Here is a 24406-nt window from a genome sequence, read left to right on the forward strand (position 1 = left end):
GAAGACGGGACAGATGTAAATGTTAGTGAGCGTGGAGCGCACACTAATACCGACCTCCGCCTCGTACGTGATCGCATCACAGTCTCATTCAAAAAAAAAAAAAAAAATTCCGCAGAGAAGAGTGTCGGAGCGAAAGAAATATGAACAGAAGACTCTAAACAACAACAACAACAACAACAACAGCAGCAGCATCTTGCATCGTCGTGACACATGCGGACACCACAGCAGTGCTCCTGAATGAGAAACCCTGCAGTGGGGAGAAAAACTGATCCACGTCCAGCTAAAAGGTATCGCATTCTGCGTCTTGCAACATTTGCCATGTTTTCTTTTTAAATTCGTATAAAATTTCCAGTGCAAACACCCGAATGTGTGAATTGCTTTAAGAGGACTCCATAGTACCGAAGGTCACATTGGAGTGCTGTGTTTTTATATCCCTACAGCAGGCAGCAAGTTAAAACACGACGCTGTCACTCTGTATTTTAATTTTATTTGGTGAGCTGTGTAATAATTGCCTTGAGTCCGTGTGTAAAGCTTTACTGTGGGTTACTATGGCGCGGAGTTATAAAATGGAACGCAGAATGAAAACATATGACATCATCAGGACAGTGGTGGCGACGACTTTACCCGAAGACTTGATAATATTTTATGAATTCACGCCTTACTGTTCGCTTTTGAAACTATTGATGAGTATTGACTATCGTCGGAACACTGTGCCTGTCTGCCTGTGTCAATAGGTAATGGGTTATTTATCTTTAAACAACGCACTGTCAGGGAATATGATGACAATGACATGCATGTCAATATAGCAAGGATAAGTTTTACCTTATGCATTGCATCTGCCGTTATAGTTGTGCACAGTTACTAGAATACTGGGTTGTTGTTTTTTTGTGACCATTTTTTATTTTTAGGAAGTCTTTTCACTTATTATTTATAAGGCGTAGCAGATGCTCTCTGACGCATAAAGATGGGCCATTTCTTTAATGCTGTCAGGCAGTGAATCCCACCCACACACAACCCTCAAACCATTAATTAAGCAGTATTGCTCTATGATGACTCTTGTCTTGATACGTTGACATAAATTGCATTTTTCAAATGTGGACTTTGTGTGGGTGTATAAAAGGGAATCAGTGACATTATAGGCCTCAAACTACAGTCTATTCTAAGAATCATTCAATAGCCTAAATTAACTCAATTAAATGTTTAAAATCTAAACATTTAAATCCATGACACTTCGTTGAATTGTTCTTCATTGGGGCATACAGCTCTCCATTTTGAGAGCTGCCTATGGACATAATGCAAAACATGGATACAATAAAGTTATCATCTTAACCTATATAATCGTTGAGTTGCGTTGTATTTATTTACACATCCGGGATTATTTTCGTTTCACTGATGGCCACGCCCTCGCAGCCCCGCTATTGGTTGCTTTACACGCCAGTAATGCGACGCCCCGCCCACTCACAAAGCAGCAAGTCTATCACACAAACACAAAGAGTGCAACAAAGACTAGAGAAATGTACAGCCTAACCGACACACAAAACTGTCAGATAGTCTCAGTTTGAAATCTCAGACGGAACCTGAACCGAGACAAGACAACCAGAACCAAAAATAAATAAAAAAATACCTCGAATCATACGTTGAGGGGAAAAAAAATCAGCTTACCTATAGAAAATCTATGCCAAACTTCGCATTGAGATCCAGTTCAAGTGGTGAGTTGATGAGTTTCTGCTCATGTCAAACTAATATACTTTTATATTTGATATTAGAAAACAAGATTATTGTTTTAGAACGCTTATTAGTAAATGTACACAAGCTCAAAGCCTTTCCTTGTCTAAATCTCTCGTCTGCCTTTGATAAAAAAATGTGGAATTGGATGCATTCACGCGATTTGTAAGTACAAAAACACAAACGTCGTATTTGGTTTGCATAAATAATGACAATTTATCGTTTGCAGTAGTGTTTGCAGATATCGAGACTCAAATTTGGTCTCTGTCACTGCGCTTCCTGGTTTTGTCAACGCACGAGCCTTTGTTTTGTATCCACGTTAGTCTCACGGTTTCTTTGTTGTTTGGCTAAAGATCCCACTGACAACAATCAATTTGCACCTTTTGTAACTGGTTGCCTATTGTTGGCGCACTGAATTGCTTTTATGAACATCTTGCTTTAGTTGTTTGTCACTTTGCATGGAAGTAAAACAAAAGAGACAAATAGATGCGTATGCGGAATAAGCTGCACTGAATAATTAACTTGCTTAGATTTATAAGCGATTAGTAGCTTGACGTGACTATTCGAGCTTTTAAATAGTTAGATTTGTTATAGCTTTTATTGTTTTTCTTAAGCCATCATCATACTCATGATTAGCCTTATCCTGAGGTTAACACGCGCTCATGAGCCTCCTTTGTTTGTCTGCTGTTGATCTTCCTTCAGATCGACCGTCCGCTGGTTTTATTTCAAAACTTCAGCGCTTTTACGGGTTGAGCAGTTATAAACATATTATAACTGAACAGTTCTAATCATATTTTTCGCACATTTTACAATGTCACAGATGTGTGTGTTCTTTCCAATTAACTTGTCTTTGTAAAAGCACGCTTGACGTTTAATTTGCGCAAGCACGTTAGTGCTTATTTTTATGTTTAGGCTAACGTTACATTATAATTCGTGATAATTATATTAAATATAGGTAATAATCTCGAGATTTTTTTGTGCATATTTATGTGATTAATATATTTGTAAGATGTAAAAAATCAATCATACAGTACATATTGAATATCTATAGATATAATGTTTACAAGTAAAGTTCTCATTTCCACAGAGACGCGTGCCACATCGAGCGCTGCGCGAGGTCTTGTTTTGTTTTGTCTTGTCTTCTTCGTGCACGACAGTGTTGCCAATTCCGCTTATTATAAGCGACTTTGTGTTTTGTTGACGTAAAGTCAATAATTATGGGCCGTTTTGAGGACTTGTTAACATAATACAGTTGCATATTTGAGATTGATAACATCACAACAACGTATGATCTACCAGTAGCCTACCACCAATAACAGCAGATGACAAATATTCCCACTTGCTGTACGAATCCCAGTGTATTATGTAATTATTGAACAGTTCCTCTTTCGTCATCCGTTTCTGCTTTCCTCGGATTGTGTGCGTGTGTGCACGAGTGAGATTTATTTATGGGGTCAGTTGTAGCCTAATATGTGAAACATTTAAATGATTAAGGAAAATATATAGTTCTCGAAAAGACATTTTAGCGTCAAAATTAATTTTGCATTGATAATATATGCTTTATGCAAAACAAAAGCATCATGCTTCTTCAGACCTATTTTGGTTAGGTAAGTCAGAGTGTGTTGTATATTTTTTAGCGAGATCTGGCAACCCATCGGCGCCAGAGCTGGCGCGCTTTGTTGGTCGGCATGGTTGGAGCTTCCTGTGCTATTGCGGAAGTGACTGTTTTCTTTTGCATTCAGTGTTGTTGCCCCCTCATTAGCGCATTATTCAGAGTTTCCTGTTATTTTCTGATTGTCTGTGTGAACAGCATGGGAACTATGGAATGATGAACGTCAAAAAGAGATGGTGTTTTAGAAAAGCCACATATTAAAATTGGCTTGTTCCTTAAAGGGATAGTTGTTCACCCAAAAATGAAAATTCTTTCATCATTTACTCAGTTGTTCCAAACCTGTATGCATTTCTTTCTTCTGCTGGACACAAAAGAAAATATTTTAAAGAATATGGGTAACCAAACAGTTGATGAGCCTTATTGGCCTTTTTGGGTGAACTATTTCTTTAAGTGTGAAATGCCTTTAATTATTATTATTCCTTATAATTTCTCATTCCCTGCAGAAAAGTTCCATGATACAGTGGCATCACATGATGATAGCCATGTTCATGTACAAAGGTTTTGCATGATAATCAAAGGAAGTGCTGTAACTAAAATCATTGATGTATAAATAACCTTCCACAATTAATTCACTGCTTTAGTGTTATTTTGGCTTTGTAGAAAGGGGCAGTCTGGTCTGGTAAATCAAGATGATTTGAGTGTTATTGTGTTATACAGTAGATGATGCATTTCCCACAGTGGCAATAGAGCTTAGCTTGGTGCACAGGGCAACTAGCTGCCACTTTTGACATGCTTAAAGGGTAACTAAACCCTAAAACAACTTTTTTTAGTTAATGATCTGTACTGGGGCTTTATTAATGCTGTTCATTGATTCAAGTAAATTTTTTGACAATTGGGTATAAAGTGTTTTAATTCTACAATGTATGGTGTAAAAACGTCAGAGTGCTGCCCTCTTCAAGTTGAACGGTGGCTACTGCAGTTGATTTTTCCTATTGGATGTTGTGGTACTGCGTGACGTAAGCAGGCACCAGCTCACCACGTCTCAGGTGCACGCCCCCCCTCCGCTGGGCTCTGCCCACTTTTCCAGCTTTTTTCAGATATTGCCAGTGGGTGGAGTCAGGCTCTCCGCGGATAAACCGCGGGCGGATGACGTGACGGAAAAAAATATTTTAATTAAATTCGGGCGTGTGGCGGGCGGTTTCTAGTCTCGCGGCTGTCATCAGCAGCGCCTTGTATCAGTGGATGGTGGGCGGGAAAATTGGTCAAAAACATTGGTGCGGATGGATGGCGGACGGATGATGAGTTTTGTGATGCGGTTGTGGATGAAATAATAGCCCATCCGCGCATCTCTAATTCACACTTCATCAGTCTCACGGGCTAATCAGGCTTAAGCTGTCAAGGGTGAAGAGGAAATTGTTTTATTTTGCTTTTATCTTTATCTTATCTTTTATCTTTTATTTGAGCTGCTTATTTGCATACTGAATATTTTTTTTGGCATTCTAGGACAAATTGTTCATGCTTAAAATAAATAGTTAGTTCATACAAGTTGAGCATGGTATTAGGAACACCAAGGACATGGGATTGATTTCTAGGGAACTCATTGAATTGAAAATGCATACCTTAAATGCTAATTTGCTAAATGCCTAAATACAAATGTAAGTTCAACCCAAAAATGGAAAACTGTCATCATTTAATGGTTACTCTTTCCATGCAATTTTAAGCTTCAAATAGAATGCTAGAGTACAAAAAAAAGTATCATAAATGCGGACAATATAACTTGTGAACTATATTCAAAGTCATCTGAAGTCATACAGACCATAATTTTAAGTAGTTATTCATCCACCCTTTTAGTTAAATTTTGTTAACTGCAACGAATTATTGAGTTAGTCTAAATGAAGGGAATTCGGATCAAGAGAACCCAATTAGTCCAATTCTTGAAAGATTCACTCAGACTGATTTTGTGAACTGGATCACCTGAGAGCTGACTCGAAAGAATGTTTTTGTGAAGCTTACAACTACTTCTGTGGTGCTTTTGCTCTGGTTCCCATTCATCGTAATTGCATGGAAAAGTAACCAGTGCAATTTCTCATTTTGTGTTCCACAGCAGAAAGACAGTCATAGGGTTTTGGAATGACATGAGTTGAGTAAATGATGAAAATCATGAGGATTTTTGGGTCCTAAAGGTCAGTTTAAGATTACCCTTTCTTTTTATAGCTTGGTAGAAGCCAATCAATAATGACTTTCTCCATCCTCCTTTTCTTGCCTTCTATTTCCAGGTCATATTTTCTCCTGTGGTGTCTGTGTGGAGCGTGCCACACACCCACTCCACAACAACGACGGCTTTTGCTTGCATCTTCCAGTGTTTCTTCTGTCAGCAAGTTCAGCAAAGCTGCAACTCGTCTAGTGCCAGCCCAGAAGAACCCAGTGAAGAGAACCACGACTGTGAGATGGTCAAAATGACAAAGTCAAAAACTTTCCAGGCTTACCTGCCCAACTGTCACCGAACCTACAGCTGCATCCACTGCCGGGCACATCTCGCCAATCACGATGAGCTCATCTCAAAGGTCAGTGGAGACTCTAATGGACTTACAGGCAATGTTGGGGAGTAACTAACTAAAAGTAGCGATGCTACCAAATTAACTACATTATTCAGCACTGTGATCATAGCTCAGGTTCCTTTCAAAGTATTGTAGCTTTTGCAGTAACCACGGGATTTCAAGAAACAGGAGTTGAGAAGAACGGTCCTCACATAAAAATATTGATACCAAAATACTTACAATAAATAGTTAGTTCATACAAGTTGAGCATGGAGTTAGGAACACCAAGGACATGGGATTGATTCCTTGGGAATGCATTCCATACCTTAAATGCCATGTAAGTCGCTTTGGATAAAAGATTTAAAAAAATGATTTACCTAGTAATTTTACTTAATTTGAAAATAATAATCTTTAGTGGGGGAAAATGACAGCTCACGCATACATACAGTATGTATATGTGTGCATAATAAACTAGATAACATTTTTCTGTTACCTTGCAGCATGCTGTAAGTCACGTCTCTGCTGTGCTTAGACTGTTTTTGTGTCTCCTGACAGCACCCATAATTGGCTTACCAGCATAGCTGATGTACCGTTTTGTGTATGGTATACTGCGATACCACAGCAGACACTTTGCATCTTGTTTGGTGGATTTAGCAGGATATGTTCGCACTGGAGGCACGTGCCACTCTCCCAGATGGCTAAGCTGTTAACGCTACTGCAAGAGATGATCCACTTCCCAGTGTGCACAGCACCTGTCAGGATCAGTCGGAGCCTCTTGTAGTTCAGACCCCATATGGGAACAGGTGGATTGGTTAACCTGTTTAAATTCTTGTTTTCCAGGCTAAAGGGATTTGAAAATTAGATTCTTAAGAAAACTTTCATACCAAAAATGAAAATTCTGTGATCATTTACTCACCCTCAAGTTGTTCCAGACCTCTATGAATTTTTTTCTTCTGCTGAACACAAAAGAAGATATTTTGGAGAATGTCGATAAGCAAACAGTTGATGAAACCCATTGACTTCCATAGTATTTTTATCTTTCCATACTATGGAAAAAGAATTTTCATTTTTGGGTGAAATATCCCTTTAAGAAAATATCTGATAACTTCAGAAGTTTTCTGGAATTCCTTTTTGGAACATTCTTATGAACATTATCTTAAAAAAATTCTTAGCTTCTTAAGAAGAATTTCATGAATCCAGCCAAAGTTAGATTTGCTTTTCTCATTTTTATAAGAAAGGAAAATGTCTAATTAAATTTTTTACAAACAAAAAGAAGCCACGTCACATTAGCTGCTTTATGGGTCAGAAATCTGAAGCTGTTTGACGTGTCCTCCAAGTTTGAGTTTTCATGAGTTGCCAAGTGATCCAGCAAGGTTTTATTAATTATTTTGACCTGAGGAATGGAATGTTGGCTAACTTGTATTTCCATTACATATTTAGAGACTGTCATTGTTGTTTTAAGGTCATAGATTATGTGGATATGCAGTCATGCAATCCTGCATTGTATTAAGATTACAAAGAGGTCAAGGCTAAATGTACATACAGTGTTTTCCATAGGATTTTGTGAGAGTATGGGGGCTGGACCTCTGTCCTTGTTGGGGGTCCGGGGGCATGGCCCCTCGTAAGAAAAAGTTTTTATTTTTAATATTATTAATTTAATATTAATAATTATTTATTTTTATATTCATCAATCTGGTGCACTTTGAGAGTTCAAAATTAAGAGCTCTAACCCATGTTCATTCTGCAAATTGAACAAAGAAAAAACTTTAAAGGGGAATCAACCCTCTCTTTTGTCATGATATATATAGTGTCTCGGTCTACATTACATTCACACTGGTGTTATAGGAAGCCAAACAATTAGAATATAATAATGGTATATTAGTATTATTATTCCTATGAGAGAATAACCTATATATTGTAAAACAAATGCAAATGAATATTTAATAAGTATATAATTTTACATTTTGCTGCAGTAGGGAAATTAGAATACTGTTGTCCTAACTTCTTCACTTGCAAGAGATAAACCCTTGAGCTTTTATTTTGACGGGAACTGCAGTTCTACCAAACTACCATTTCTGTGAAAACGGGTTTACAAATGTGGCTCATTACGAATCTAGTGAAATGCTGTAATCATCTGCCCACAAAAATTGTGGAAATTATGCAAAATTTGAAAAGAACCGTTGCCCGCCACGTTCCCAAATGCATGCTAAACTCACGTGTAGAGATGGAGTATTTTACTGTGAACTGAGCCATTCAGAGACACAGAAATCACTGGTTTCACTTTGAAAGTGTTACAATCAGTGCAAACAGACTATATACTTTTTTAAATTAAATCAGTCTTTTTTGATATTAAGAACTACATTTCCATAGAGTATATCTAAAATGTACTGTAGAAATGTATGAATCCTATGACCACAAAGTTATGGCTTGTAATGGTTGGTGATGCATTGCAATCTGTATATAAATACACGCAAAATCTAAAATAAGATCTGTGGAGAGCAGCAGTCCCTAATATCATGCCCTCTTTACACGCAGATTAATTGACTGACTGTATGCGCCCATGCCAGTTAGACAATCTTTTTCTGGACATGAAGGTAGACCAGGGGCAAACTTCAGGACAAATAATGGATTTTCACAGTAAGCAAAACAAAATTCATCTGAATCGGCTTCAGCTCAAGCTCCAGTGCGTTCATCCTCCAGAATCTGTCAGAAAGTCTCTTTTCCTTTATCCAGCAGGCAAGGAATGTTTGTGTGTCCAAATAAAAGCATTAATGCTCTTAGCACTTGAAAAACACCACATGCTCTGGGGAGGTGTGTCGCTCTGGCAAAAAGAGGTTTTCTAAACTGTATGACTGCACTGGATTCGCCTGCAACTTCCTTTCTCTATCTCATCTCCTCAATGCCAAGAATTACCTCTAAGCTGATTATGTCATTTCGTTGAGGGTGATAGTCTGGGTCCAGCACCTTTATCCTGTAGCTACTTCAAACCTAAGGGCTCTTTTCATCTTTATTTCATTAACAAATGGAGCTGCTCAATGGCAGGTCGTATATTATGAAAGGTACATTGTTTCTGCGCTGTCATCTGTGAGGAGATTTTAAGGGCAAGAATTGACATTACACAATGAAAAGCTCAACAGATGTTCCATACATATCCTGACATTTAGATGATGCCTAAAGATGGCTTTGTTAAAGATGACCCATTTTATTTCAGAATGGAGGCCTTTGTTAGCGCTTAAAAGTGGAAAATGTTGTGTTTTTTTTTTGTTTTAACTGTTAAAGCAGGCCAATTTGTTTATGACGTACTTTCACTCTTCCAGCATTGCCACCGTTGCTGAGACTTGCAATGTCAGATATCTTTCTCAGTCTTCTCGTTGTTATCTTTCATTTAATGCAATCGTTCTTTACATAGGGCCTATTAATTGTGGTGAATTGCCCATTGAAAGGATGCATAACATCCTACTAGTGCATTCTTTCATAAACTAGGAGGAGAGGTATCATGATATCTTGCATTATGCTGTCACTAACCTGCCAAGATTTGGATCAACATTAGAAAGGATTAGCAGGTATGGCGCTAGCCAATAAAAAGCAGGACTTTTTGAGCAGACATGCTGAGCTATTGGATTGGAATCAAACCTCACTGACGGAATGCGGACAGTATTGTGGAAATAAAAAGCTAAAGCTAAGGCTTTGTCTGCAGTAAGTCATTGTCAAGCATCCTTCTGACTCGCAGACAGACACCCCATCTGCTCCGGAGATGGGACATTGGGTCGTATAGCACTACATCAAGATCTTTATACTTTAAGCAATCTAGTGTAAGGCTAAGTGTCTAAGTCCCTATATATATATTAGGGGTGTAACAATATATCATGTCACAATATATTGCAATACAGAAATGCAACAATATGTTTCGTGGATAGTGACAATATGTATTGTTTATAGTTGACCAAAATGAAAATTATTGTGCGTGGAAAGTTTTTTAGTGCCAGTACTACATTAAACTGCTATATATAATGTTGAATATAATGTATATTAATGCAATGGGGGAATATTTGTGGCTCCTGATAATGCCACATGTCTTATGTTTCCAGTAAAAAGTGGCCTACATTATTTTAAATATGTCTAGTCAGTGATAGAATGTAAGCATATTTGTCTAAAATAATTCTGTTTTCAGCTTCAGAATCATGAATATTTTTATTCTGGTGTCTCTATTGTCCTGTGCATTGGGTTATCAGCACAAAGTCCAAGCCTATTCATTTCCACACCCAATGTAATACCAAATTTAGCATTTTAATCAACAGTACATTTTTGTTAACCTTTTATCATATCTCTTGAGTATCGCAATAATATCGTATCGCGAGTTCAGTATCGTGATATGTATCGAATCTTGACATGAGGGTATCGTTACACCCCTAATACACACGTATGTGGAAGTGTACACATGTATATAAAAATGTATTTATTGCTGAATTTATTTACACTTATTTACACTTATTTACATTTATATTATATATTTATTTGACCAAAATTCAGTAATAATATTTGAAAATAGAAAATGTATACCATATATTTACATGGCTATTGATAGATTTTGTAAGTAACACCAGGCAGAAAGATTTTTTCTAAAACTGGTCAAAAATCGTCAGATTAATTAACCTAAACAATGCATTGCTCTATTATTTGTAATGAAGTTCCAAATGTACAGTAGGTTCAGGAGGAGCCTAAACATTCAGTCCTGTCAATCATCATTACGAGCGTACTATATAAGCACGTCATCCCATTGACAAATTCTTCCAGCAGCCCTCCTCCTCCCCTTCTCCTCCAGTAAATTATCTTTATCCTCTTATGCACAATTCCAGCATAGGTTTTAACTCAAGCCGGAGCTCAAGCCGAGCCTCAGGTTCGAGCTTCCTCCATGGACAACAAGTCGAGCCAAGTCAGTTTACTATTAACCTTTAAGGCTGAATGGGCCGCCGAACTAGTGAATTAAGCAAAATACGATGTAGAAAGTGGGGGAGAAATAAACACAATTTTCATGAACAAATGAACATTATGCCAAATTTAGTGAAAAAGTAAAACCGAGATGATGGATGAAGCAAGAAAAAAGTTGAATATAAATATTTTTCTTTTAATACTGAAAAGTACTATTTTATTATCTTATTAAAAATGTACTATTTAACCATGCTATGTATTTTTATGCTTATCAGAGTATTGTCCAATTAGAGACATGATTAGATAACAAAGAATACTCTTCCATAAAGAATACTTTTTTGCGTGTGAATTGTGGAGTTGCTGCCTGTGTGTAGGTTTATGAAGTTCCATCTTGGTAAGGATGCTGCCCATGTTGGCGCCTTTATCTGGAAGTGTTATTTGATGGGTTGCAGGTTCTGATCTCTTTTCTGTAAATCTCCCCATTTCTCCTCCTCTGTAGATAAAGTGAATTACCAAACCCCTCCTATCAGATGTGCCTCATACCTGCTCCCACAATCAGGTAGTGATTGAAAAGAATTAGAACAAACCCAGCATTGACTGCAGTTTGTCTCTGACCCAGGTGCCTTTGATGAGAACAGTAAATGACCCACTTGTTCTGTTTTAACAACAGTAATCTCAGGTTACATTAGCTGAAGAGTTTAAGGCCAGTGAGAGAGGGAGGAAAGTCAGACAGTCAGTGATGAGTAGATCTTCAGCCAATAGATAAATGAAGGCAGTAAAAGAATGGGTGGTTTTGTTTTCAAGCCAGGTGGAAAGTTTTAGCCTCACGATAAAATCAGCCTGCGTTGGAAGAACATTTTGCATAAAGACCTGAGAGATGTCTGTTTTTTGATGTTCTACGGTTGTGGACCAAATATTCTGACTTGAAAGTGTGCGGATGATACTGGTCAAAGTTTATGATGTGAGCATGAATCAATAAATTGATGCTATAAATCTACTAATTGGTATTTAAAGTACTAATACACAACCTCCAAATCTCCATTAATTAGAGTGCAGTGGTTCAGAGATTATCAAGTATGTGTGTCGTTTCAGTGCAAACTGAAGTATATAATTTAAGTATGCACAACTGGCTTTATCTGTGCCAGAATGCATTTAATTTTTCGTTCACACTACCATTCAAAAATATGGTATCGGCATGATTTGTGTAATGTTTTTGAGAGAAAACATTAAGAGAAGTGTCTCTTATGCTCACTAAGGCTGCTTTTTTTTAAACGGTAATATTGTGAAATATTATTACAGTTTAAAATAACCCTTTTCTATGTGAATATGTTTTAAAATGTAATTCATTCCCGTAATCAAAGCTGAATTTTCAGCATCATTACTCTAGTCTTCAGTGTCACATGATCCTTCAGAAATCATTCTAATATGATGATTTGGGGCTCAAGAAACATTTCTTATTATTATCAAGTAATTTTGATAATTTTAATGCATCTTTGCATAATAAAATAAAATCTTATAAAAAATGAACTTTTGAATGGTAGTGTATGCTTTATGCATTATTCCCTGTCTATATTCTAAACTGGCACACTGCTTATGTTACTATTTGATGTCTTAATAATATAGCTAGTTGGCACATTTCAGATACTTTCTATAAGATTGTTTTAAATTGATGTGAATTGTCTACTAGTAGGTGATACCTACATTTGAACAAGGCAATCACAGTTTGACATCTGAAAGTCAGTTATGCCAAACTAAAATGAACAATGGCTTTTAAATGACTGTTGAATTCAGCATTAATTCTTGTATCTGTTTGTGCAGTTTGCTCACTGACCACTGGAGTCTCTCAAATGAAAACACCAGTACAAGTATGCATAGATTTGGTAGAAAGTTTTGAAAGTTGTTTTTTTTTGTAAATCCTGATGAAGGAATTAGTTTTAATTGTGGCAAAAGCCCCTTTTTTGAATGCAGCTTTTGTGCATTAGGCCCCATGGTCCAAGCCACCATTTTAAAATAATTGATCTACACTTCATTGCATCTGCAGATTAACCCAAATAGCCTTGGCCCTTGTCATGGGGAAAAAACATTAAAGTGTTCATTAATCGCTTTAAAAGAGAAATTTACCACGGGCAAATATGAGCGAGTTGTCGAATCCCAGCGATCTCTTCTGTGTGGCCTGCTGTTATGGTTACAGTAGTTCAAAACCAAGCAACACTTGATACACTTGACAAGATATCCTCAAGGCATGTCAAAAACCTTAAAGAAACGAGTCACTTGGAACACCACTAGTCATTTCTGCTGCAAAAAAAAGTAACTGTAATGAATTAATTACTAAGAAAAGCTCTGAAACAAAAGAGTAAGTCTTAAACATTTCATACTCTGAATCGGAAGCTTGTATAATACACTTTCTGTTAACAGTTGCTATTGTATCTCTTTGCTTATTTGCACTGGATGTTTACCAGGACTGTAGCATGCTGTGTAATTATGACATAATAATGGAGGCAGATCTGTAATTAAATCTCAACGATCTGGCTTGAATGCATTCTCTTCCTCCCAAATGCACAGCTTTTGCCCCTCCTCTCATTCCCATGCGCATTATGCACATACTGCCATTGTAACAACAGCCAGATTTACTTGTCCCACAATGTTAAACGACACAGTTGGGGGCCTTTCATTGTGTCAATGTCCCTATAAAATTACCTGTTTGCCTTCAGCTTGAGCTGGTTAGACACTCCTCTTAGAAGAGCGCAGACAGCCGCTGTGGGCTTTAACAGTCTTTATTAGGCTTGTAGCTATACTCAGGTCACCGGCAGTGGAAAAGTAAAGCTGATTCGCCCATGCCCCAGCTCCTGCGACCGAGGATGACAGCTGGTTACCAGGAGCACACTGGCCCAAATCCAACCACATACACCAACAAGCATGCACTGCTTTTGTAGAAAACTCATGGATGTATATGTGAATAGTTTGAAAATTCATGGGTGTATGCATTGGTGGTGCATTATTTTAACCTTTTTAAGTAAACTTTTCCTAATCTGAAAAGTATCGCACTTGTTGGTAATCCATATTTTTAGCTGGTTTGTCAGAGCATTCAGTTCTGCATCCATGAATACGTCCGCTTAACCTTTGCACACGACTTAGTGCTGGAATATACAGACCGACTTTTTATGACTAAGTTCCCTTGTGTGTTTTTTCACAGTTTCCTCACTATATTCTCACCATCACTGAGTGCCGTTATAAGTGGTGTTTGCTAAGGAAAGTGTCACTTTAACTGTTGCTCATTGCTGAAGTGTCTTGTAAAGTTGTTAAAAATCCTTTCTAAACTTAGCATTTTCAAATTAAAATGAAATAGTGTGATTATGGCTTTATGTCGGCCAGACAAAAATCTGGCAAACCAAATAATATTTAAAGTAAGTTGTGTTGTTCCAAATTTTATAGTTTATGAACAGTATCACATTTTATTTGTATGCTGTTCTTTGATGCTTTTGCAATGCTTGTTTAGGTACGTGGCTGAAGCATTCTTGCCCTCATTAGACTAAACTCTATTATCTGTGTTATTAGGGTGTGGTAGATGCTAAACAGGTTAATGCTTTCAAAACCATCAGTAAAGGGAAGAAAGTGGCCAGAGAAGAGATTAAGGAGCCAGAGATACTGACAGAGAAGAAGAAGGACACAGCAGTTTTAAAAACACCTGACACTTAGGGGATTAGTTCAACCAAAAATGAAAGTTCTGACATCATTTACTCACAATCATGTTGCTCCAGACTTTCTAGACTTTCTTTTTTCTGTGGAAGACAAAAGAAGATATTTTTAGTGGTATGCTGATCATTCCTCGTAGTTACACTAAATGGAAATGGAGATATGAAGCTTCAAGTCATAAAGTAGTGAGTTGTACGCTATTATTATTATTATTATTTTTTTTATCATATCTTTATGAGTTATTTATGGGTGTTATGCCCATTCAAACTGAGGGACGTGTCCTCTTAGATTTTTAAGCCCAAATGGATTTTAATGCAGCTTCCAAAAGACAATTTAAAAAAAATTATTTGATTATAAACCCTTTGAAGCGTACAATCACACCGGCCTGATTAGAACGCTCAGTGCGTCACGTGATCAACTGCTAAATTCAAATCTGAGTTCACACATTGGCTGCTATTATTTTTTTAATTAATGATGTCTATGGAAGTGGCAATAATCCATAATCACCCCTGAATTAAATTAACAGATTCTTTGAAAAGATCTGACTAAAAGAGATTTGTTCACAAATGACTACTTCTTTCATAAATTATAATGAACATGCCAAGGAAGTACAGCAGATTTCAAGGTTTTTGTGAGTAGTGTTTAAATTTGTTCTGAAATTTAAGAATCTGAGTTGGATCTTATGGATCACTTATGATGTGTTTTAATTAATTTATTTTTATTATTTATTTCATTTCATTTATTTATTTGCCATTTTTGGACTTGACAGATTTGATTATTTTAAAAAGACCGGCCAGGACATTGAAAATTTCACCTTTTCATGAGAAAGAAAGCCAAACAGGTTTGGACCAACATGAATAAATGATGACAGACTTTTCATTTTTGGGTGAACTATGTCATTGAACACTGAATGGAAACCCAACAGAAGCGACTCCATTCACCGTAGCTTCATCTCCATTTTTATGGTGATGAATAGAAGCACCTCTGTTCCTCTACTGTCTTTTAGTCAGCTCAATGTGTGGAGCTCGTTACGTAGAGTGTCATAAACCCACATACACACACATTTTCTAAAGAGAAACACTGTTTCATACTTGCACACACATATGCTAAGAACCATTTATGAAATGCACATGTTGGCCTGTGACTAGAACTTGGCTGTCAGAACACAGTGTATTTCAGACAGAATTTCCATGAACACACACACACACACATGAACAAACATAGACAGAGCACCATAACGCCCACACGCACTCTTTCAATGTCTCTTAGTGCATCTTTCATGGAAAACCATGTGCGAGTCCGATGCATCTGTGAGTGTGCGAGGACTCTGATCTGAACATTATCATTCATACATAACATTATATTTCTCTTTTTGTCTCTCTAGTCATTCCAAGGCAGCCAGGGACGAGCCTACCTCTTTAATTCAGTGTAAGTAATTATCTCATTCACATCAACAATTTATAGCATTTTCTTGTTGTGAATTAAGACGATACACTATTGTTTAAAAGTTTGGGGTCAGTAAATGGTTTTTTTTTTTGAAGACATTACTATTATTCAGCAAGGATGCATCAAAAATGATAAAAAGTGACAGTAACGACATTTATAATGGCACAAAGGATTTCTATTTTAAATAAAAAGTAATAAGCAGACATTGAGAGTACGACAATTTTTAACATTGATAATAACAGAAAACATGTTTCTTGAGCAGCAAATCATAATTAGAATGATTTCTGAAGGATCATGTGACACTTATGAAGACTGGAGCAATGATGCTGAAAATTCATCTTTGTTTTCTGTTTGAATATATTTTTAAAATGCAATTTATTCCTGTGATGCAGTTATTTTAAATTGCAATAAAATACAAAATATTTCATATGATATACTATATTTTTGGTCAAATAGATGCAGCCTTGGTGAGCATAAGAGACTTCTTTCAAAAACATAAAAAAATCATTCTGATCCCAAACTTTTGAACGGTACTGTATATAAGGGAGAATGTTTCTGGATGTTATTCCAAAATAAACCCAGACGGAGTCCAAAGCAGCGGGGTCTTATATCACCCTTAAGGGGTTTATTTTGTGAAAATGACCGGTTGACTGCACATTATCCCTTATATCTCTGTCTGAGACTCATAGAGGAATGGCTATAGCTGTTTTGCATATTACAAGAGCTGTAGGCCTAAACATAGCACTGCATATAATGATGCGAGTTGATGATTCATCATATTTAAGCATTGTGCTACCAGTGTGTTTAAGCTAGCGCTCTGGTGTGTGTGAGATATTACGATGATAAAGTCGAGGTTGACTGTTCGTGTTAGTGACCTGTGACATTCCTCAGGCAATTCACAGGCTTAACAGCAGTGCACAAGTGTTAAGCACTGCCATTGCAAAAATATAGAGATCATTGTCATCACCTGTGGATGTTTCGGCTTCCAATGTAAACGCAAGAAAGATTATTTTGTTAAGAGAGCTTTGGTGTCCCTTGAAATATTCTGATTGCTGAAATGAACTGAATAATACAATATGTACCTATACAGACTTTATGAAATTGTATGTGAGAATTGCATTGCAACAAATTAAGTTGGCTGCAAAATTAGATCACTCGTGTTATAAATGCACTGGAAAAGCTTGTTTGTGCACGTCTCAATATTTACAGATATATCATGCACTACTGTTCAAAAGCTTGGGGTCAGTAAGATTTTTTTTCCAATAAATTAATACTTTTATTTAGCAAGGATGGATTAAATTGATCAAAAGTGACAGTAAAGACGTTTATACTGTAATGTTCCAAATTATTTCTATTTTTACTAAATGGCGTTCTTTTGAAGTTTCTAATCATCAATCAATACATTTTTTTTTCAGAAAAAATGCATCACAGCCCCAACAAAAATATTTGGCTGCACAACTGTTTTCAAAATTGATTTAATAATAGGACATTTTCCTGAGCAGCAAATCAGCATCACAGGAATGAATTACATTTTTAAATGTTAAAGTAAAAGTTATTTTAAATTGTAATAATATTTCACCAAAATGTTACTGTATTTTTTGCTCAAATAAATGCAGCATTGGTGAACACAAGAGAATTCTTACAAAAACATAAAAAAAATCTTACCAACCCTAAAACTTTTGAATGGTAGTTTATTATTCATTATGTATTTAAATAAGTTTTGACTATAACATGAGCCAGCTCATAACGCATCTGATCCCCACCCGCTAATTGAAATAATCTTTTGCTTCTAAATGTGTAACATTACTAACATTGAGCCCCATTAAAGACAAGCAGAACTGTGTAAATCATTTGTAAATCTATTCTTATGTCATTTGCGTTGAATTGAATGTTGCAGTTTGTGTATGTATGGTTTGGCAAACTACGTTTTCTAAAATCACCCATGCAGTCTTTTTTTAAATGCCAGTGGATTTATGTTCCAATAAAATGTGGCAAAGTTATCCTAGCTGTATCCAAGTCTCGTTTGACTTTGATGCTGCATGAGCCGTTGGTCTCTTGACATCTGCTGTAGCACTGCTTCTGACCTACTTAGTGGTCGTCCACTAAAGGTTACCCACAATGACTTTCAGAAAACAGGTCAGTCACATGAATCATCATCATTTTGACCACTGATTAACCTCTTTTCCCTCAGTGTGAATGTCGGTTGTGGTCCAGCGGAGGAGAGGGTTCTCCTAACAGGTTTACATGCTGTGGCAGACATCTACTGTGAAAACTGTAAAACCACTCTGGGCTGGAAATACGTAAGTTGACTCTCCTTCCATTACACACAAATTATAGGCTATTTTTTTAAACTCCTGCATTTCTTTTCCGTGCATCACAATACAAGCTGCTTTTTGTTTCAAGGTGTTGCACTTTGCTGATATTTGCTTGTCAGAGTGCTTGTCCTGCAGTTGCAGTGACAGCAGTTGGCTGATCTGAGCTGTGTGGGTTTCTTTATTTGTGTCTACTGATATCCTGTTACTTAGCCGGGCTCCAGTGACCAGAATTAACATGCCCTTGCATTGACTTCTCGCTGCAGTCCAGCACAGATATAGCTCTATATACGTCTTTATTCACAGCTCAATTACGGCCCACTTTGATGCTGTAAGTGTTCACGCTGTTGTGTTTTCATATGCAATCAGAACAGCAGACACTTAATAGATCAGTACCAATAACACTTCATAATAACGTTCATTGATAAATCTTTAAACAGACACTATCTCATAATATAATGCTCAACAGATCTGTGATGTGCATTTCAAATAGTTTGAAATATCATGAAAATAATACTTTTATTCAGCAAGGAGACAAACAGTATATAATAAATTACATTTTTAAATATATATTAAGATAGAAAACAGCTATTTTAAATTAATAATCTTTAGTAATATGTCACAATATTAGCGTTTTTACTGTATTTTTGATCAAATAAATGCAATTTTTAAGAAACTTTAAACATCTAACTAACCCCAAACTTTTGAACAGTATGTAACTAAATGCGAAATATGGTTTAATATTGATTAATGTAAATTTGGATCACCAATGAGCTACTTTAAATGCAAAATATAGTATATTGTTAATACATTTTTTTGTAATCTATTAATCTTTTCACCTAAAACTAATGATAAAAAGAAAGCTCAGTTTTTGTAGATGGGCGGGTATTGAGACTTTCTTTTGTTGTTTCTCTTCCTGATTAAACAGGAGCTCTAATCGTGTCTCAGGATTGGTTAAGAGGGGTTTTACATCATGACTCAATCGGGTTAGTCTTCAGGTCTCCACATGTTTGATTACTCAGCCTTCAGATTGAAGTCACTCTGGAACACTGATCACAGACCAGTTTTTCATCATCATCTGATGAGAACCTCTCTGGAACAGCTCTTATTTCAGGCCGACTGAGTTGAAGCTGCAAGTGTAGCGTTATCATCCTGAGGCACGATGACACACCACTGCTCTAGTGGGCCGATTTCAGTCCTGATGAGTAATGGACAGGTGTGAGAGGAGGTTCAGACAGCCTAAAGGGGTTAAAAAGGCTATCATTTCAGCATGCTACGTTTTGTAACAGAAAGACTCATATTCTACAAGTTTATAACATTGTTTTTCCCCCCTATTTATTATTATTTTATAGTCACATTGATATATATTCAGAAATGTTTAAGCCACATTGTGTAGCCCTACAAACAAGCACAGTAAACCTGGAGCTTATTTTTTATTTGTTAAAAAATAGCATTTTAAATCGCAATTTTATTTTCTCCGGAAAATCACAATTCGATGATTATAATCTTTTAACTCTTTCTCCACCAGTCTCTTTCTTTTTTTTTTTTACGAAAGTTGCCAGCAAGCTGCAGCATTTTTGAACACTTTCAAGGCCCCCAGAATATTTTGTCGTATAAATATCTAAACATACAACATATCAACAGATATGTTTGACAGATTCAGAGCGATAATCAAAGCATAGACCGAGTAGAAGTTTGCAGTCCTGTACCTCTTCATGGGTTCAACATTTCATTAAGTAACGTTTGGCAGTTTTGATTTATATACTGTTTAATGTTTGTTGATCATGTTAGCTTACATACTGTATGGGTAAGCAATGCTTCCATCGCTTGTTTCTGCTGCTTCTTCGCTTGTTTTTCGATCCCGAGATCCTTTACTCTTTTTAGAAGATGCGTAATAGCGCCCCCTACCGTATAACAGTGATAACATGGATTGCCAGAAAATTCCATCAGTGGTGGGGACAGAGTTAAAGGGATAGTTCACCCAAAAATGAAAATTCTGTCAGTAATTACCAACCTCGTAAGACCTTCGTTCATCTTCGGAACACGAATTAAGATATTTTTGAATCTGAATTAAATCTTGAGAGCTGGATCACTCCTCCATAGTCTTTTAAGGGATTGAAACTTGCCGGCCCCGAAAAGTTATTAAAGACATCGTTAAAATAGTCCAAGTGACTACAGTGGCTCAATCTTAAGTTTATCAAGCGACGAGAATACTTTTTGTGTGCAAAACAAACAAAAATAACGACTTTATTTCAACTATTCATTTCCTTCTCTGTGGGCCTCTAGTCAGTTAACTTAATATGATTGCTTAGAGCTACGTCACACGTAGGCTCACTATTGACCAACTAAAGTTGTTGTTTTTTGCGCACAAAAGTATTCTCGTCGTTTGATAAACTTAAGATTGAGCCACTGTAGTCACTTGGACTATTTTAACGATGTCTTTAATGACTTTTCGGGGCTGGCAAGTTTCAACCCTGAAGAAGCCTATGGACTAGTATGGAGGAGTGATCCAGCTCTCAGATTTCATCAAAAATATCTTAATTCGTGTTCCGAAGATGAACGAAGGCCTTACGGGGTTGGAACAACATGAGGGTGAGTAATAACTGACAGAATTTTCATTTTTGGGTGAACTAACCCTTTAAGAGCATGAAAAAGTGGACAAAAATATTTTCTGATTCCAGTAGTCAACACTGCTTTGTGTGTATGTTTGTTTTTTGGTTGTAAAATTTGTCTGTTTTTGTCTCTGTTACAGGAGCATGCATTTGAGAGCAGTCAGAAATACAAAGAAGGAAAATTCATCATCGAGCTGGCTCATATGATCAAAGATAATGGCTGGGAGTGACCTTGGCCTGCTTCCTCTCTCTGCTCAGTGACCTTTGGGCTGCTCTGTTGTGGACTTTGCCGAGTGACACCACCACACGCACACGTACACAAATGAAAATAAAACGCACAGACACGTGCGCGCACACACACGCCAACGTCAATCATGACACATCTTGACTGGGTCATCACAAAACTCAAAGGCAGAGTGACGGAAAGCGTATCGAAGACATCTACGGTCACTGAAAGACTCTCTAGGACCTTTTCGGAGATGTACATGTCAACACTTTGGGATCCGAACCTTCTCCCTTCCTGTTGGACTCAGTTTCCGCCCCATTAACTGGTTTCGGTGTGCTCGGCCCTCCTCGTAAGCTGTACACAGTATCCAGAAGACAGTCTCATGTTTTTCGTTTTAACATCCTCCGCTCTTTTTGTGAATAAGCGAGAGGTGTGCGCTCTAATGTGTATACTTTCTTTTCGACGGGAATCTGGACTGATGTTACTGGTTAGCATTTTTCTCCTTCTCTGAGTCCGACCCGTTCTGATTGTCTTTCCGTTCACGTTGGGGTAGCGACTGACACGATTGCCATACGTTAGAGGCTATGTAGCAGTATATTTTGGTTGGGGTGGGCGTTCAGCATTGCAGTGGCATAGCATTTTTTGTATTTATGATCTCCCTTGCGTTTTAACCATTTTATTTCCGAATCGAAATGTTTTTTTTCTTCCTCGGATGACTTCACTGTGCAATTCGCGGGACACTCTGGTACAACAGTAGCGTCTGACCCCTACAGGAGCTTTAGTTGCCTCTGGTGCTTTTGGTAAGATTACACACACGCGTCTTTGAGTTCGCATTTGTGGCAGGTCCCATTTTTGCAACCGTACTATAGGCGAGAGAAAAAACACAAGACAAGCTACACCCGTTTGGATGCACTGGACATTAGGGGAAAACTGAAACTAGTGTCCTCCTCGGAACAATGTTTGCATTACGTTTTCACCCCCCTTCACGCCAAATGATTTTACAAAACTGTTGTTGATATTACAATCATGTGTATGTTCATTGCTATGTGTAATTTCTGTGTTAAACCACATGTTAGGACATGCACACGCATGTTAGCTCTGTGTGTTTTACGCATTATGTTTATGGCATACTTGAATGCATTTACTATGTTTGCACTTTGCAGAGGCCTTGTTCATGGGTTTAGAGGCAAAAGTCTGTCCATTGAATGGCCTTTTTTCATTGATAATAATTGAATGATTGTATGAGATGCTTTGAATGATTTGCAGGGTTGGGTGGTTGCTGGCTTGATCATCTCCCTCTCGTTTCAAACACACAAAATCTACTGCTTATGCTTTCTTCCACAGGCTGGCAGACCTGTTCGCCACGCTCGTAATTCGTTCAATTTGATGCGCGCATCAGAAACAGGTCTCAAATTTAACAATCAGACACCGTTCAAAGTGGCATTACGTGATTCTTTTGCTGCTAATAGAGATAAACGCAATCCAGAGCTTTCACTTTTAAACCTTCTGCACTTTACCCGGACTGTCTGAGAGCATCCGAGCCCATGCGTTCCTTTTGTAGCTTTTCTCCACGTCTTTGCCTCTAAGCAGCATGAATCTTGTGCCTCTTCAAAAGATTAAAAAAAGAAATCTCCCTCTCCTGTTGTTGGGCGGCGCATGACTCCCAGAACCCAGCACATCTACTAGAAGCAGGAGCTCGAACGACACGAACTTGGAAACGAACCTCACAGAATCTCTATCCACTTGAAAGTCCATACCGAAGCATAATATAATCCAGTATTTTTTCATAGTTCTATGTCAAAGCTAGAGATGTTATGAAACAGTGGATGTATCCTGCAAAGTATATAAAAGGGGGCGGGGTGGCTAGAGTGGGAGGGGGCGGAGCTTACTTCCTGTAGAGGTGAAGAGGAGAATTAAATGTAGATTTCTATCAAGTATAACTATATATAATGATAGATATGAATAAATATCGAGGTTTTGTCGTGCTTATGGGCGGGTGGGACGGCGGGCAATAGTAGAGCGAGTGGCGAACCCTCAGTCAGAGTTCGTCACCGATAAGGTCAGTCAGGTCACGTGACCTTTGAATCAGTCAAAGACAATGCAAACAAAATAGTTGTAGATATATCTTACTTGAAAGATGATACAGAGTTACAGACAATACATTGTCCCTCACACAGTTTTGTACATAAAGTAACATATTTAAGGTTTTATACATATTTCTACTGGGTTAGTTTCTCTACTTCCCCGACTTGAAGCACTTTTGTTCACTGTACCTTTGGCTTTATATATGTGTGTGTGAATGACAACAGAGTGAGTGTGTCTGTGTGTGGATGCATGTATGCGTGTTCCCTTACTTTCCTCACTTTATTTGTAGCCGTTTTTGCTGTTGTTCACTAGTTCCTCTGTGCTGTTTCCTTTATTACACTTCTTTTTTGCTGTCTCACAGCGTGTTTTGATGTGTGCTCTCTTAGCTTGATGATAATAAGCTTCTTTTTTTTTTCTTTTTTTATATATTAAAGTTGATTTTCATCCTTTGATAGTTTCCTGTTCAGAGCCTAATAGCAGAAAGTCTGCTGGTCGTGTTTTAGCATCATGGTCAGCGGTGAGCTGGATTCACCTGCCGGAAAAAAACGCCGAACCCCAGACCATTGAACAAAAAAACAGCTTTTCCTAAGACTTTCAGAATTAGATCCAAGCCAGTGTCACTGTCAGTGTGCAGTCTGTGCACCAAAAATGATGAAACCTTTCAACCGAGAGCGTTGTTTTCAACAACGTGATTCAGTTTCCAGATTGGTACTATATGTTAAACCAAAATGTGAGTTTGTGGCCTCTCTGAATACCAAGTGGGAAATTAATATTTGTCAGGTTTTTTTAAATTGTTATTTGTCTTTTACAAGAACATATTGGGGTGTTGGCGGTAGAAAAGATTGTTTACTTCCCTTTTTTGCAGTTTCTTTTGGTGACATTGGTTTCCAAAATTTCTAGAGCTGTTAATTTGAGATTTGTCATTCAAACGACATCTAGTTTAGGCGACAGTGGTAAGCAAAGGAAACGATTGTATAAGTTTGCAGAGTTCTTTTCTTAGGACTGTTAAAATATAAGGTCTAAAGCATGTTGTGTTTATAATGGCTATATTAAGTCGTGCCTGGTTCTCTTTTTATCTTTCTTTTTTTCTACAATGCAAAAAAAGAAGCTTTTTTCTTCTTTTTACTTGATTACATTGCTTTGCATTCTGTCCTAGTAAAGAAAAGTCACATTTGTCTGTTTTCACTGTATTGTAGACTATCCGATATCACATTAAAGCTTAAATGGTA

General features: G+C 37.3%; 1 protein-coding gene across 4 annotated transcripts; it reads left to right on the forward strand.

Annotated features, from left to right (window-relative positions):
* Positions 1-24406, forward strand: ypel1 (yippee-like 1). 4 transcript variants are annotated; one of them, XM_077241626.1, is made up of 6 exons: positions 112-287; positions 5442-5520; positions 5614-5901; positions 15881-15924; positions 18134-18242; positions 21007-24406. In XM_077241626.1, exons 3-6 carry the CDS (start codon positions 5785-5787, stop codon positions 21094-21096), a joined length of 360 nt encoding a protein of 119 aa, XP_077097741.1. In that variant the 5' UTR covers positions 112-287; positions 5442-5520; positions 5614-5784; the 3' UTR covers positions 21097-24406. The 4 variants fall into 4 exon arrangements, with proteins under 4 accessions (XP_077097743.1, XP_077097741.1, XP_077097740.1 ...); XM_077241625.1 differs by lacking the exon at positions 112-287 and adding an exon at positions 1457-1709; XM_077241628.1 differs by lacking the exon at positions 5442-5520 and having other exon boundaries at positions 1-287.

The sequence above is a fragment of the Siphateles boraxobius genome, unplaced genomic scaffold (genome assembly GCF_051911475.1).
Source record: "Siphateles boraxobius isolate OS27281-9 unplaced genomic scaffold, OSU_SipBor_1 24, whole genome shotgun sequence".
In the NCBI taxonomy this organism is placed as follows: domain Eukaryota; kingdom Metazoa; phylum Chordata; class Actinopteri; order Cypriniformes; family Leuciscidae; genus Siphateles; species Siphateles boraxobius.